Source organism: Drosophila takahashii, chromosome 3R, assembly GCF_030179915.1.
Source record: "Drosophila takahashii strain IR98-3 E-12201 chromosome 3R, DtakHiC1v2, whole genome shotgun sequence".
In the NCBI taxonomy this organism is placed as follows: domain Eukaryota; kingdom Metazoa; phylum Arthropoda; class Insecta; order Diptera; family Drosophilidae; genus Drosophila; species Drosophila takahashii.
The window spans coordinates 34,584,316-34,598,896 of NC_091681.1; the positions used below are offsets into that span (position 1 = coordinate 34,584,316).

The 14,581-nt window shown below is 42.1% G+C and overlaps 1 protein-coding gene across 1 annotated transcript; it reads left to right on the plus strand.

Annotated features, from left to right (window-relative positions):
• Positions 1-914: 914 nt before the first annotated feature.
• Positions 915-3,580, plus strand: pHCl-2 (pH-sensitive chloride channel 2). Its single transcript, XM_017142844.3, has 2 exons — positions 915-1,149; positions 1,992-3,580. The coding sequence occupies exons 1-2, from the start codon at positions 1,041-1,043 to the stop codon at positions 3,476-3,478; spliced, it is 1,596 nt and encodes a 531-aa protein (XP_016998333.2). The 5' UTR covers positions 915-1,040; the 3' UTR covers positions 3,479-3,580.
• The last annotated feature ends 11,001 nt before the right edge of the window (positions 3,581-14,581 follow it).

Genomic DNA, 14,581 nt, shown 5'->3' on the forward strand with positions numbered 1-14,581 from the left:
TATTTTGTATTATATCCCGGAGAAACGTACAAATAGATATTCTTCAAGACTAACATTTCTTTAAAATTAAATGATATTATGAACATTTCTTAGGATATCATAAATAGTTATTTTAAATTCTCCTATTTAAGCAGCTCTAACATTAATATTATAATTTTATTTTTATAACTTCGAGCTACCCTTTTTAATGGCTTTAAGTTAGTGAGGTAGTCGAATGCCATGAAATACCCGTTGCCAACCAGAATTCTTAAGGTGACTCTGAACCCGAAAGCACTCGTCAACATCCGTTGGATAACCGCGGCTAATCAAATCAGATCTAGCCAAATTGCAGAAATACTTGGGCCAAAAATAAACGGCCAGCAAATCGCTTCTGACAATGGGTCATCATCAATTATGCGATCGGTTCGGTTAACTGAAGTGCGACAGCGTCTATCTCTATATCTCTCGGGGGTGTATAAAAATAAAGACCGTTTGCCGACAAGTCGCTGGCGTTTTGGCCCGACCACTTAATCAAAAGTCCGCAGACATGAGCAAACATTTTTTTGTGCTCACTCTCTCTCCGGCGGAATGATAACCGCAATTAACGGCATTACACGGCAGGTGGGGCGAAAGCCGGCCACTTACAGGCGATTTTGGCCAGCTGCGATAAGGTGGGGAACCGGGAGCCACCCCACAATAATTGGCCCGAACAAGCTGTCATGAGTGGCAAAGAATTAAAAGCCGCTCGCAATTAAAATAAATAAGTTAGTAATAGATATTACGTAGAACGAAGCGTTGCTCCACGAAGAACGCGAAGCCCCGAACCCCAAACGAACCCAAAAACAGTCCGACATCCGATATTCCGCTACTGGCGAACTGGACAGGCGTTTTGCACCAACTGGGTGCCAAAAAGTTAAATAGTTGATCGAGAAAGGGCCAAGCGGATGGCCGTGAAACCGCAGCGCGCGAAAAAGAAAATATAGAAAATCGTCGCGAAATCGTCGCCCTCCTGGAAAGTTACTAATTGAGTCCCGTGATTCAGAAAGAACGAGTTGCAAACTATGACTAAGTGGAGAATGGATATACTGGGAATTTTCGTACTCATCATTAGCTGCTTGGGATTATCAAGTGCGCTCGGAGTCCATCTGAGCGATCTTCAGCAGGACCTGGGTACGTTAAAAGGACCTTCCCTAATTTTTTGTAGTTAAGAAAAATGTTTTTTTTTTGGTTGGATAAAAATATTTGAATATTCTTTTAAAGGATATAGAACGAAATATTCATTTATTTTAGGTTTTCTTAAGTTTTAGATTGTTTAGCAACGAAAATGGAAAAATGGTCAATGTTTAATTTAAGAATATTTAACTTATAAAAGTATAGGTACAAAACAAAAATTAAATATAAGTACTTAATATGTATTGTCCCTCTAAAAAGGATAGTTTTTTAACCGCTGGAATATAATCAAAATGTTAACCATTTTATCACAATATCGTTGACATTATCATTTATTACCCATTTTACAATCATGTGACAAATTTTTATTTTGTCACCATGGGGCATTAAATTGATTTCACAATTTTTATGTGCACCGATGCCATTTTTTAACTTTGAACTTTAAAAATTTGGATTCAGTTTTTAGTTTTATAGAAAGAATTTTTTCTGAAAAATAATTATGTTGTCAGGATGTATATATATTTTTTAAACCAATTATAATTATTCTTTGGTACTTTAATTTTTCTTATCACAATTAGACAGTTTTTATTATTAGTTCGTCTAGATTATTGTGAATACTAGGAAAAATTATCTGCACTTAAAAAACGTATCAATCAAATTGCAATAACCATTTGAAATACACGTGTCGTCTATAGAAAATATTAAAATTTAAGAATTTTGTGTCCTTTAGGGCTGTAAAAAATAACAATTCAGTATTCTCCAATGTAATTCTCCCCATAAGATTAGAATAAGTTGATTTCACAATTTTATATAATTTAATTTTTATCTCGTTGTTCCTTTAGCTGCCAATGGATCGGTGGTTCTGACCCCTTTAAACAGTACGGATGCCTTTGATGTGTCTATCAACTTGTCCCAATCGACGGTCAACAATTGTCCTTCGCTGAAAAATGCGGAATCCATGTCGCAAATGGAATTGCTCACCCGTTTAACTGCAGGCTGTCGCTATGACAGGATGGTTCCGCCCGCCGTTTACAAGGATGGAGAGCAGGTGCCCATGGACATCTATGCCCGTTTCTACATTTACGTGATGAAGAACCTGGACTCGAGTGATCTGCAGTTCATGGTGCAGGGTCTGCTCCAGCTGAGATACTTGGATCCGCGACTGGCTTTCTCCAGTTATCTGCCGAACAGAAGGCAGCCAATAATGGGTGAATCGGAGCTGAAGAAAATGCTCTGGGTGCCACATATATTTCTGAGGAACGAAGAGGACTCCACTGTTCTGGGCACCAGTGCCAAGGATGAATTGACCTCTATATATCCCAATGGCACCGTTTTGACTTCCACGAGATTGCAGGCGACTCTCTATTGCTGGATGAACTTCCAGAAGTTCCCCTTCGATGAGCAAAAGTGCACTACGATCCTGGAAAGTTGGATGTATAATACCTCCCTAGTGCAACTTCATTGGGAGACGAACCTCCCGGTGTCCTTTGACAAACAACTTCAGCTGACGGAATACAACCTCATTGGCTCCTTGTACAATGAATCGATAAGAGTGTCGAATAGTTCTTATATGACCCATGGTTCCTTGGAGGGCAACTACAGCATAATTAGCTTCACTGTTCTGCTGACCCGTGAAGTGGGCTACTATGTGATTGACTACTTTCTGCCCTCTATCATGATTGTGACCATTTCGTGGGTGTCCTTCTGGCTGCAGGCGGATCAAACTCCTGCCAGGACTACCCTAGGTTGCACCACCCTGCTCTCCTTTATAACGCTTTCCTTATCGCAGGAGAACGACCTGATGAAGGTGAGCTATGTGACCATGTCGGAGGTGTGGTTCCTGGTCTGCACCATCTTCATTTTCGGCAGCCTGGTGGAGTTTGCCTTTGTCAACACCATTTGGCGGAGGAACAACGATCTGCAGCTCAAGAAGCGAACCACCAAGTATATTGTCAAGTCAACATTTGTACCCAATCTGAAGAGACATCGTCGACATGGCTATCGGAGGACCGATAGCACCATGAGTACGATGAGCACCACCAGCATGGACAAGTCGTGTGGTCCCAATAACACGGTGATCACCATAGAGACTCCCATCATCATAGGAGGCAGTCTCAGTCGCGAGGATTCGGCCATAAGTCTAGATGAGCAGGATGAGACCTCCACATCCTCATCGAGTGATTCGGCGAAGGAGAAACCCCCTCAGACCTTTGCCACCATGACACCCAAAGAGGTCTCCCTGTGGATCGACCGAAAGATGCGGTTCGTCTTTCCGCTGGCCTTCGTCGTCTTCAATGCCCTGTTCTGGACCCTGGTCTACTGCCTTTGAGGATCCCACTTTAAAGAGCCATTCTGTGATCCTGGAGCATCCTCACCCCCGCCTCATTAGCCTTAGTTCTTGCAGTAGAGCTTGAAAATGATCGATATTTTCGATATTTTGACAATATTGATTCGATAATATCAATGTTTTCAAGTTCTATCCTGAAGGTACCACAAAACTTGCTTAAAATTCGGCCAACTAACTAAATTCAGCCATTTATGTCTTGTAAAATCCCCGTTTACTGCAATAAATAAATAATATTTTCAGCCGAATTTTAAGCAAGTGTTGTAAGCCCTTGGTCCACAAAAAAACCCCGACAGGTGATGGAGCTTCCCCCTTTTCTCGGGCGTCCTACGTGTTATGTAGTTTGTATTTGTTTCTAATAAATTATATGTTTTGATACAACAACAAACACCTCCCCCGACTTGAGCACGTACAGATCTGATAAATATGTTCCTATTAGCGCTGCGTGGAAGGGGCCCATAAAACTCGCGGCAGCCCCTCTGCATTTGTATCAATGAAAAAATCATAATGCCAGCACGCCCCATTGCAGTTCGGCTCGATTCTTAATTAATTGGCCATGATGATGGGACTGTTGAAAAGCGTAGCTCCTCCGGAATCAGTCTGTGAATCCGCAGAATCCACAGAATTTCCAGTGATAAATGAACGGCTCATGCAACACGTAAATTGATTTTAAATTGCCTTATAAATGAACTCCAATTCGCCGGGCAATAAACAATGTGTTATTGCGATCTCCTCAACTCAGCTCGGCTAGATGATGCCAAATAATTTCGCCTCCTCAGTGTGAGTGGGAATTAATTTGCAGTGTCCATAACTTAGATCGATCCGAGGTACAGAGAGCGCATTACTATGCAAACCCACTATCTGCCCATCAATCTCGGCCTTTTCCGTTCTCGAACTCGTTTTTGGCCAACACAACGCCGCGAGGTGTACATAATGAGATGTAATCTGTCAAAATTAAGTGTATCGCTGGACCACTGGGCCTCCTGCCTCATGCCTCCTGCCTTTTCCCTTTTTTTCCGATTTTTAAAGTAGAGGAGGTGGCCACTGGCCAGTTGAACATTTTCGTTTGCAGCCTGAAACTTTTGAGGCTCAACAAGTTTATTGAACTCAAACAGCGAGGGCAGTTCTCTGGGTTCCGATCACCGGATGTTCCCATGTCAGGCGGTAAGCCCGCCATATGATAGATGCCCCGAACAGCTGTACTTATCAATCGGCTCCCTAAAAAATAGGAAAACAAGAACCCGAAACAGGGCTCAACTCCCTCAACAGCACTTTTCTTTATCGATTGGGCGCATAATAGGTCAGCCTGGAGTTCATTTACACGCCGCCTATTTGTTTAGCTTAACTTCCGATTCCCGATTCCCGGTTGCCGATTCCCCAGACCGAGAAAAACCAAAGTGAATCCACGGGAACTACTGGCAAATGATCTGCATAATAAGCGGGTGCTTCAGTCCGTTTGTTTTCCTTACTTTTTTTTCCTTCTGCCTTTCCTAAAGGCCCCTCCTTTTTGCACATGAGAATTACAGACATTTTCATTTATTATTATGTGGTCCGGCCGTATAATTTGCAGTCACTTGCGACCGCTCGAGGCTCCCACACGTCGTCCCCGCGTTTCTCAACCATGAAGTTGTAATGTAAATGCCACCGACTCTCCAGACTCTAGATTCAACCGCAGAGAATCGCGGGGAGAACTCCCTATATAAATGGATAAATTAATAAACAAACGAACAAAAGAACCAACACGAAAGACACAATTATTGTAATGCGTTATGCGGACTTTGAGATGGGGTTTTCCATCGCACAATGGGGTTTTTAAAAGGGATAGGGAAGTGATGGGATGACTTGAAGACAAGAATACAAATGGTTATTAAGCAATTGTAAGTTGTTACATTTATGAGTTATAATAGTATAGATAAATATAAATGAATATTTTTTATTTTAATGGAAGTATTAGAAACAAATTTATTATTATATACTAAGCAAAATTGTATGAGTATTAAGCAACAAAAAAACTTTTCTAATAAATAAATAAATTTCTTAAACTGCTATTTTTCTAAGATGTCCATTTAATTCAATAAATTTCCTTGCTCTTTTCTGGCATCTTGTTTATTTTTAATAGATTTACCCCAAATGGATTACAGGCACTTCAAGCGAAGACAAATATCCTCCCAACTTGCTTACAAATAAACGACAAATATCCCATTTATCTTGAACTGTCTTCGAGAATACTTCTCATTTTCGGAGAGCATTATGTAGTCGTGGTCGCGATACCACCCCCATGTAAATACTCATTGCATTAGTCGGTTTATTTTTAGATGGTGGGAAAAATTCTATTTCGAGCCGCATTTGGAGCGCCCAACTCAGATCTCGCCTATCTGAACACCAGAATCAGAAACAAGGGGAGCAGTCTCATTGTTGTTATGTTAGTTTTGGTTTTTGGTTAGCTTAGCCAATTTCTGTGTAGTGTTTGAAGCCTGTCTTTCGTCTAGATGTCGGGGGTTTGGACTTCAGGTTTTCGGAGTTTGGAGGGAGTTCCATTTCCAGTCCAGTCACGCTCGGTGGGCGCTGGTTCAGAAGTCAAGTACGAGCCATTGCCGTCCAGCCAAAGCGTGCGAATGAGCCCAAGAGTCTGGGGTCTTGCCAATCGATTTTATGACTAATAGATGCCTTAAATAACTGGCCAATACCGGCTAATTTGGCCAAAGCCGTGTGCAAATTTAATGCACATCATGGCCAGGGCATTAGCATAAGCCTTTGCCCAGCGGATTAAGTTGCCAGTCTGGACAAACCGCATGGCTAATGAGAATGCAGCTCGGGACTTCGTGCTTCTCTGGACCAGAGGCTCCGTCTCAGGTTCAGGTTCTTAAGTATTTACATGCTGCATGCCACAACCTATTAACAAATTGCAAACAAAACTGGCGACCGCACAGTAGCCGCCCATTCGGGAGGATCTGCATTCCCATTCCCAATCCCCCCGAGAAGTGGGCGTGCATTCTAAATTATGGTGCTAATAAGGAGCTGCCTCTGCGGCTAATTTAATGGAATGCAAACGCACTGCGTTAGTGCATCATTTTGCCCCGAAGCTCCTGAAGTTACCAGCTGCCGAAGCCGAGGCTGCCTTGACCCACGATGATCTTTTGGCGGACTATGACGATGGCGCCGGGCGATTAGGTGGCATGCAACCACGGCAGCTGCAACTAAATGCTGCACCACCGGTGGCGCCTATAAAGCAAAGCATAGCTGCACCACACCACACAGCACAGATTTGAATCATTCACTTGGCTTGAGCCTTGAATCGCCCAAAGGCAGCAAACGTTTTGCACGTTTTTCCAATGAAGCCGCAAAACGGAGCGCCCCTCCTGCGGTCATAATTAATGAAAATTGCAAGGACACTTGGGAAAACTACGAACTGAAAGTATGGAAAATCAGGAAAAATGTATGCTAAGAGTAAATAAAATTAAATTTTAAAATGCTTCGTTTATGTTCCCAATAATATTTTTGTCATAATTTTTTCACATCTCAATATTCTTCATCTCTATATCCCATTTTTAAGATCCCATCCCATTAAACCCTTTTTAAGAACCTAATCCTTCAGAAATTTCTCTCCCTGTAAATGCAACTGGTTTTTGGATTTTCCTATATTACCACACCCTATAGCCATTACGATCGATCGCTTGACTGGCCATTTCTTTTGGCAAATACCTTTTGCAGGCAGGCAGCAGGTAGCCATGTGACGACCCCAGTTTTGTAAACTCCCCTAGGGCGGCGGTTATTAATTAGTATCTGCTTATCGCCGGCGCACTCGAGTCGCGTCGAACATTTGTCATAGATATGTGTACCAAACAAAGGTATCTGGGTTTTTATGGCGCGGGAGTGCCCCACGAATATAAAGCGAGTAAACGGAGTCGCCCGATCTTATCGAGTAATGTTTCGCTCGCCGTGTGACACTATCTTAAATGGAGGCGAGTTGTCGGCCGAGTTGCGGGTTAGCCAACTTTGGCCTGAGCTCATCCGCTGAATTTATGGCCCATTGGCCCAGACCCTGGGCATTCTAATTCGAGGTTGGCTTTAATTAAACACGATATCGATGGTGTAAGTGCAGCAGCAGCCTCTTAGCCTTTCAGCCTGGCGCCACCAAAGTCGCAGTTCTCTTTTGGCCACATTGTCAAATGGTAATCAAGAAAGGCATCAACCTGTCGCGGTTATCGCACCAAGTGCGCTAAACAGCCAGCAAACAGCAGTTGGCGCAGAGACAAACAAGCATGACTGGGACTGTCTGGGCGCAGATCATGTACAGCTTCTTTGGCAGTCACGCCTATGATGACTAAGAATTTTAGAACAATATATCTCTGAAGAAACCCTATAAATCCCTTTGGAAAATAACCTAATAAATTGTGTTCTCCTGTGACATTTGCTCTAAATCTGCTTAGAATATACGCAATGCGTTTTAATGCTTATAAATTATACAAAAAATAAGAATACCATTTGAATTAGGCTTTTATAACAGGCCTATATGTATTCCTATATATTTTCTGTAGGTCTTAGATATGCCTGAACCAATTTAATAATATTTCAACGAATATATTTATTTATTTAATATTTTATCCCATATTTCATAAGCATATTATTTCAATGCAATCGTAATAATAATTTCGTATATTCCTGCCAAATGATTTTAAAAAGCTCTTATTAAATACGAATGCTGCTCGCAATAAGATTTCTATTTAATTTGTGACTCATTTGTGAATGATTCAGACTCCCCGGCAAGTCTGGTCGCAGATAAAGCTCCTCCATTCTGTGGCAGTGAGTTTTGGGGCTCCTTTCAGTTCGTTTCAGCTTCGTTTGCGGCAACAAACTTTGGCAACTTGCAGCGCGGCGCGGCGACTTGGCCATTACTTCCACCAGAAGATATTCAACATCAGCTTAGTGCAACGGCACACACGCTTCTACAAAGCCAAGAGTACCAAAAGTACGCGGGCCAAAAGGCAACATGGAAAAAAATTAGTTAAAAGATAAACATGGCAGAGCCAAAGAGCAGGGCCATGGGCAAGGGCACTCGTAGGGGGCGGGGACTGTACTGCAGTCTGCCTTCTGTCGTGCTGCTTTCGGCTTTGTCTTGATTATGTGGGTTCAACAGCAGGCGAGGTATCAGCATCAGCAGAAGCTGCAGCCAAAATAAGATACTTGCATACACATTCTAGACTCGGGGCAACTTTGTTGCCGCATCTTGTTAGCCAAACAAGAGGCCTCACAATGGCCAGAAGCTGGGCCAAAATAATTGCTTAAAAGGCGCATTTTAAATATGGCCAAATAACGAGAAAGATGCATGGCCGTAGCTAATTAAATACAAACACGTGCCCACATAACTCAAACCGAGAAGCGCGGACTCATAAAGAAACATTTTTGGCGGGCCAAAGGGAGCACCTTCTTCGTTTCGCACAAAGACGCAGCTTTGTCCGCAGGTCGCGGAACACACTAAAATTGCTCTGTGTCGTCTTGCGTTTTTAATTAAATTCATAAATCAGCTCGAACATGGAGAAATGGGGGGCGAGTTCCTCGGAAAATACTCACGCACTCGCAAAAAGCGAGATCCATTTTGGTTGTGAAATTGTAACTTGTAAATATTATTGGTAAATATAAGTTCGTTACAAAAAATTTTTTTTTTTAGATTTACTCGTAGAGTAAAAGGTCCCGAAAAGTATAAATACGATTTTGTTGTGCCTGTTTGTATCTATCGAAATGCAGAAGAAATTTTTCAAATCGGTCCATTTGTTAAAAAGTTATGAACAAATAATAATAATAATAATAATTCAAGCAGTGCAAGCAGTCGCTATGATCAATGCATATCTCCATCTCCCTCGCACTTCCTTTATCTGAGCAACGGGGATCCAATAGTCGAGTTATTGTATCCAATTTTTTCTCCCAGTGTATTTTCAAAAATAACTATACGCGAGTGTGTCCGGGAAGTTGAGCATAAAAATATAATCCGAATTGTCCAAGGACCACTTTGCGAATTGTCAACCAGCCATCATCGTCAGCTTCGTCATCATCCATCTGCCATCGACTTAAAGTTTTTTTCAGGGTCTTGGCTTTGGTCTGATATTCCTGCCAGATGTCGCCTCCGCCGGCGGAAACTCTTGAATCTTGAAATGCGAGAGGACGCGCTCATAATTTGTCTTAATTGAATGCGGACCCTCCAGATGAATGTCAATAGCAGCAAAATATTTGCCTTTCATTGTTCATGCAAATGCTAAGGCAAATGCAAATGCAAACGAATGGAGCCCCAGACAAGAGCAATGTCTGTCTGTCGTTCGCCTTCAACTTTTCACTTCATAATGGAAAGTTGCGAAAATATTTTGATTAGTTTGTGTCTTCATCCCGCGATTCAGACTGAGACTCCGACACAGACGGACTCCTCCTGGCTAAAATAATTAGTCTGTCGAGAGCATTGTTTGTTTGCACTTGGGCCGAATCGAAACTTTTTTGTCTGCCAGCTCACACTTTTCGGTTTCTGTTTGAATTTCGACTAGTAGCTGCCGTGGCTTTCCCTGTTTGCCCTTCGGCTGCGCTGCGCTGAGCCATTTAAATGTATCTCAGCCAGATCTCATTTGATTTACCCGGGGTTTCCCGCATCCCATGAATATATATACACTCGTAAATGGCCGAAAAACTTTGTCAAACCGGAGGAAAACACAGAAAACACAAAACACACGCACAACGAGGCCATGGAGACGCATTAGGAGCGTGGAGCACGTGGCATGTGGCACGTGTAAAATGCGGTACGTTCTCGACTTTGGTTGCGAGTTGTTAATGGCAACAGTTGTCAGGGTTTTCGGAGACGAAAAAATACAAGCAGCAAGATTCGGCAAGACATATGTGGGCATAAATAAAACCAGAGCGAAAAAAATAATGAATTTATCAAATGAAGAAGCGCTGGCGGGGGATTTGGCACCTTATCTCCTCCAGCTCTTTTCTCCAGCTTCCTCCGAATGTAAGACATCTCTGGGAGCATTTCAGGCAAATCAAGCGAATTAAGTGGTGCTCATGTGGATGTGTGTAGGGTGAAGAGGTTGGGCACACTCAAAAAAATTTAGTTTTTAGAATTGGATATAATTTTGTGATGAATTATCACTAACTTCGTTTGCAATAAAAGTCTTTTTTTGTTTAGAGGATTTATTAGTTAAGCATAGACTGAAATTATAGAAAATATGACTTTGAATATTATAATGGGTGGTATTGAACTCGGAACCTTTAAGCTAAATTCGTACGTTTAAGGCAATTTTTAACGTTGCTTGGATGGTTTCTGGTTTTAACTTTGATACTTAGCTAGTACTTCTTATTAATACATTTTGTTAGAGATATTTCTAGGTAATTTAATTTAAGATTTTTTTTTTCGAGTGTTCATGTGTGACCTGGCATTTCTTTGGCTGCATTCGCAGGCTGCATTTCAATTCGAGCGGAAGTCAAGTGCCGCCAAGTGGGTGGTGATTCTGGGATCCGGTATTCTGGGCTCTGAAAACTGGTGGCAACTGAGTTTCAATTGAGCCGAAAGAGCCGAGAACTAAGTAATGAGGCGCCGCCTGTGTGAGTGTGCCACATTCTGGGGATTCCAATTCCGTGCTAAATAATTTCGTTAGAGCGAGCACAAAAGTCAAGCGAAACTGGAGCAGCCCCGAGTCATTAGTGATATACTCGCTGCGAATTAAGTGGAACGACGCCTTGTAATCACTACACAAAGCTTTAAAATTAATCATGCGACCCGCTGTCTCTTTTTTCTCTTCTTTTTGAATGGTAAGGCTGCGGCTGAGGCCTCCAACATTTGTTTAATGGAGCCCAAGTTGAGGGGACATTTATTTCGGCGAACTGGAAGGGAAATTGAAATGCCAGACTTTGCTGCCAGGCGTGCCACTTGTCTCCGAAGTTCAGCTCAAGTGATGAACTTCAAAGGGAGTCGCAGAAACGTGAGATCTACGGGAGATGTCCGAAACTGGAATGCTCTAATATGGATATAAAACGAATATAAGAACACCCAAAAAAACTTGATATTAATATTGATATGGTATCAATTTTCACTTAATACGTTCAAATTTCAAATATGTCTTACTTTCTCCCACGCATGTAACTTTAAGCGCAATCTCGCTCGAAATTTACCATGCGCATATCCATTTGACCGCATCGTGTCTTTTTTGTGTGAAGTGAAATTTAAGAAACTTTAAATGGGCTTTTTTTATTGTTATTAAATAAATACTACGTTCTTTTAAAGAACATAAAAATATGGCATGGCCATAAACATATAACTATCACTAAAACGTAAAATTCTTGCGAATCCCAAATAATTTATTGCTCAGTTAAACTAGAATTTCTTAGGAATTTATATAATTCAAGAGTCTTTTATGACGAAATGCCCTACCCCAATGGAAAATTCCCGAGTCTTAGGCACATGACTTGCAAAGGCAAACGCGAAACTGTCGCTTTTCTGAGGCGAAGAGTTTGTCTTACACTTGTCTGCCATTCAGTGCAAGTTGTCGCAAAACTTTTTCAATAAGCCAGCACTTTTATCTCGTTCGTGTTTGTTTGCGGCTGCAAAGTTTGTTTGCCTGGCCGGTGGAAATGCGAAGAACCTTTTAAGTTAATAAGGGCATTTCCCGGAAATTTTGCCTTACAGGAGGCCGACCAATCATGAAGGCCATCAATCATTAGAATTCGATGGCAAATCGTTTGTGGAAAGAGTGTCAATGGCCCCTGGAGTTTATCAATCACACTACCCCTTCCCTTCTTCCAAGCCAATTGAATTCGATTTCAATTTCGCTGTAGATCGCAATCGCAGCCATAAAAGTGTTCATGTACTTGATGACGATGGCGATGACGACGACAACAGAAGTTGCTGCTGTTGCTGCTGCATCGGCAACATCCACACGTAACTGCAATTTGGTTGCTCGCCCCAGGGGCGCAATATTAATGAGTGGCAGCATGCAAAGCAAAGCTGAGAGACCTCAGAGCTGAGATCTTGGGCCAGGTAAGTAGTAACCAGTATCCAAGTATCCCAGAGTTCCATGGCCAACTCGTTTGCCGTTTGCAGTTTGCAGTTCGTACGTAGCACGGAAGCCAAGAAACTCCTAATGACTGCTATTACATTTATCGTCCCGGCCATTACAATAAAATAAGCAAGAATTTAGCAATTATCCAATTTGAAAGTAACAACAAATCAGCGTGCAAACGTGCCACAAATGACAAGAGAGTCGCAGAGGCCTTTGGCTGTTTTTCTGTTTAGTGTATGGCCAATATGGTTATTGTCACACTGGGTCACACAAAAGGCATATCAAATGCTATGGGGTATGGATCCACAGGACTATTGCATCCTCCAGAGCATTTCAATTTCCACAGACACCATCACGAATTGCGTACACAGTTTTTGCCACTGCAAACTGACTGCATCGGGTTGATGAAACGAATTCTTGCCACTGCTGTTTGCTTTGAGCCTTTGAGTGGGGCTTTCGCCATATCCTGGCCATATTCCAGGCGTATCCTGTTGACTCGCCCCCACGTCCTTTGTGCCCGGGAACAAAGCCTGCCAGCACTGCCAATATTTCATTATGATTGCTGACACTTAAAGCCACATCAATGCCCCTGCAACACAGCCTTTGTCTCTCCGCATTGGTCGACTGGCCATGGCTCAAAACTCAATTTATTTGCTTTACCCAAGGACTCAGAGGACATTCAGGCGCACTTTGTGGGCTTAAAAGAGGTAGCTGTTGCTAAAAACAATTAATTTTGCTTTAGAGTGGAATGCAGGTGATGAAAGGATATCACAGAAGGCTGAGGGCACTTTTCTTATTGTTAACAATTGGGGCAGGGTAGCTGGAAAATATTAAATGGTAAAAGTATGGCACTTTGAAGCTGAAAAGATAGAAATTAGCTATTCATACACCCAAGAATTAAAAAGCTGGATTTAAATCGATATGCGCATAGTAAATTTCTGGTATTTATACGCATATCGTTTTTACTATGCCTTGTTTAATTCGAAATAGAGCATGATAGCGCTTAAAGTTACATAAATGAGAGGGAGAAAGACACATTCGAAATTCGAACTTGCATATTTAACATGTTGTTTCAGGCAAATCAAGTCAGGTTTTATTTATTACACAATGTGTATGTCGGCAGAATGGCGGCAGAGTCAGAGCTTTACCTACGAGTTAGGCCCATGATGACTACCTATTTGATTCAATTAGCGTGCAAAGAGCATCCAACATGCTGAAAACTCTACGTTTTCCCAAGAACTCTTTGTGCAACAACGTCACACGCCATATCTGCAGTAAGACAAGCCCGTATATTGCACTTGAGCACCGGACGTGACCCTAAAGATATGAATTGTTCTCTAAGCGAATATGACAATGAATATGACTACAGTAAGCCAATATAAGAGACATGTAATAGCCAGTGCAGCTTTCGTGATGCACCGAATATGATCCCACATAAAGTGACAACATTTACGACGACTTCTGCGACTTGTTGTAATGCTGATGGAGCTTGTCACATGCTCCCCAAACTGACCCTTAAATTGTTGCGGCGCTCGGAAGCGTCAACAAAGCCATAAAAACCCGCTTTTAGCCAAAGAGCCTCGTAAAATACGAGAAAAAAATAAAAACCAGCAGCGCCGTTCACTTTGGCCACTTGCCAATGCCAATATATGTTGTCTATATGAAAAGTATAAAAATATTGTCCCTGCCAAAATATTGTCATAAACACTGGCGCTCCCTTTAAACTGCGATAAAACGCTTAAGCGCATCACATTATTTATGAGGGCTGCTGATAAAGGGGCACAAAGTCTTTGGAGGCCAGTTATAAATCAAGATTTGCCCACGGAACAGAAATTTATGAATGAATTCACCAGCTGGCTAACTGGCTGCCCAGTTAATTGGTCTTGCAGAGGCTGACCGATCGATGAATGCGATTCCAATTAACCAGTTGACAGTTGCAATCGGCCATCGTGGATCCACCGCCAAGTCAACCAATTGCCCATCGTGGCTGGTCAAAAACAACTCAATCAAACTCGGCTGGCCGAGCAAATGTCATTCATTAAACTCAAAC

What these genes read in the sequence shown, in the direction of transcription:
- pHCl-2 (XM_017142844.3), top strand. Translation starts at nt 1,041, where the DNA reads ATGACTAAGTGGAGAATGGATATACTGGGAATTTTCGTACTCATCATT. An exon ending in CGATCTTCAGCAGGACCTGG is followed by an intron (nt 1,150 to 1,991) that starts GTACGTTAAAAG and finishes TTGTTCCTTTAG; the next exon opens with CTGCCAATGGATCGGTGGTT.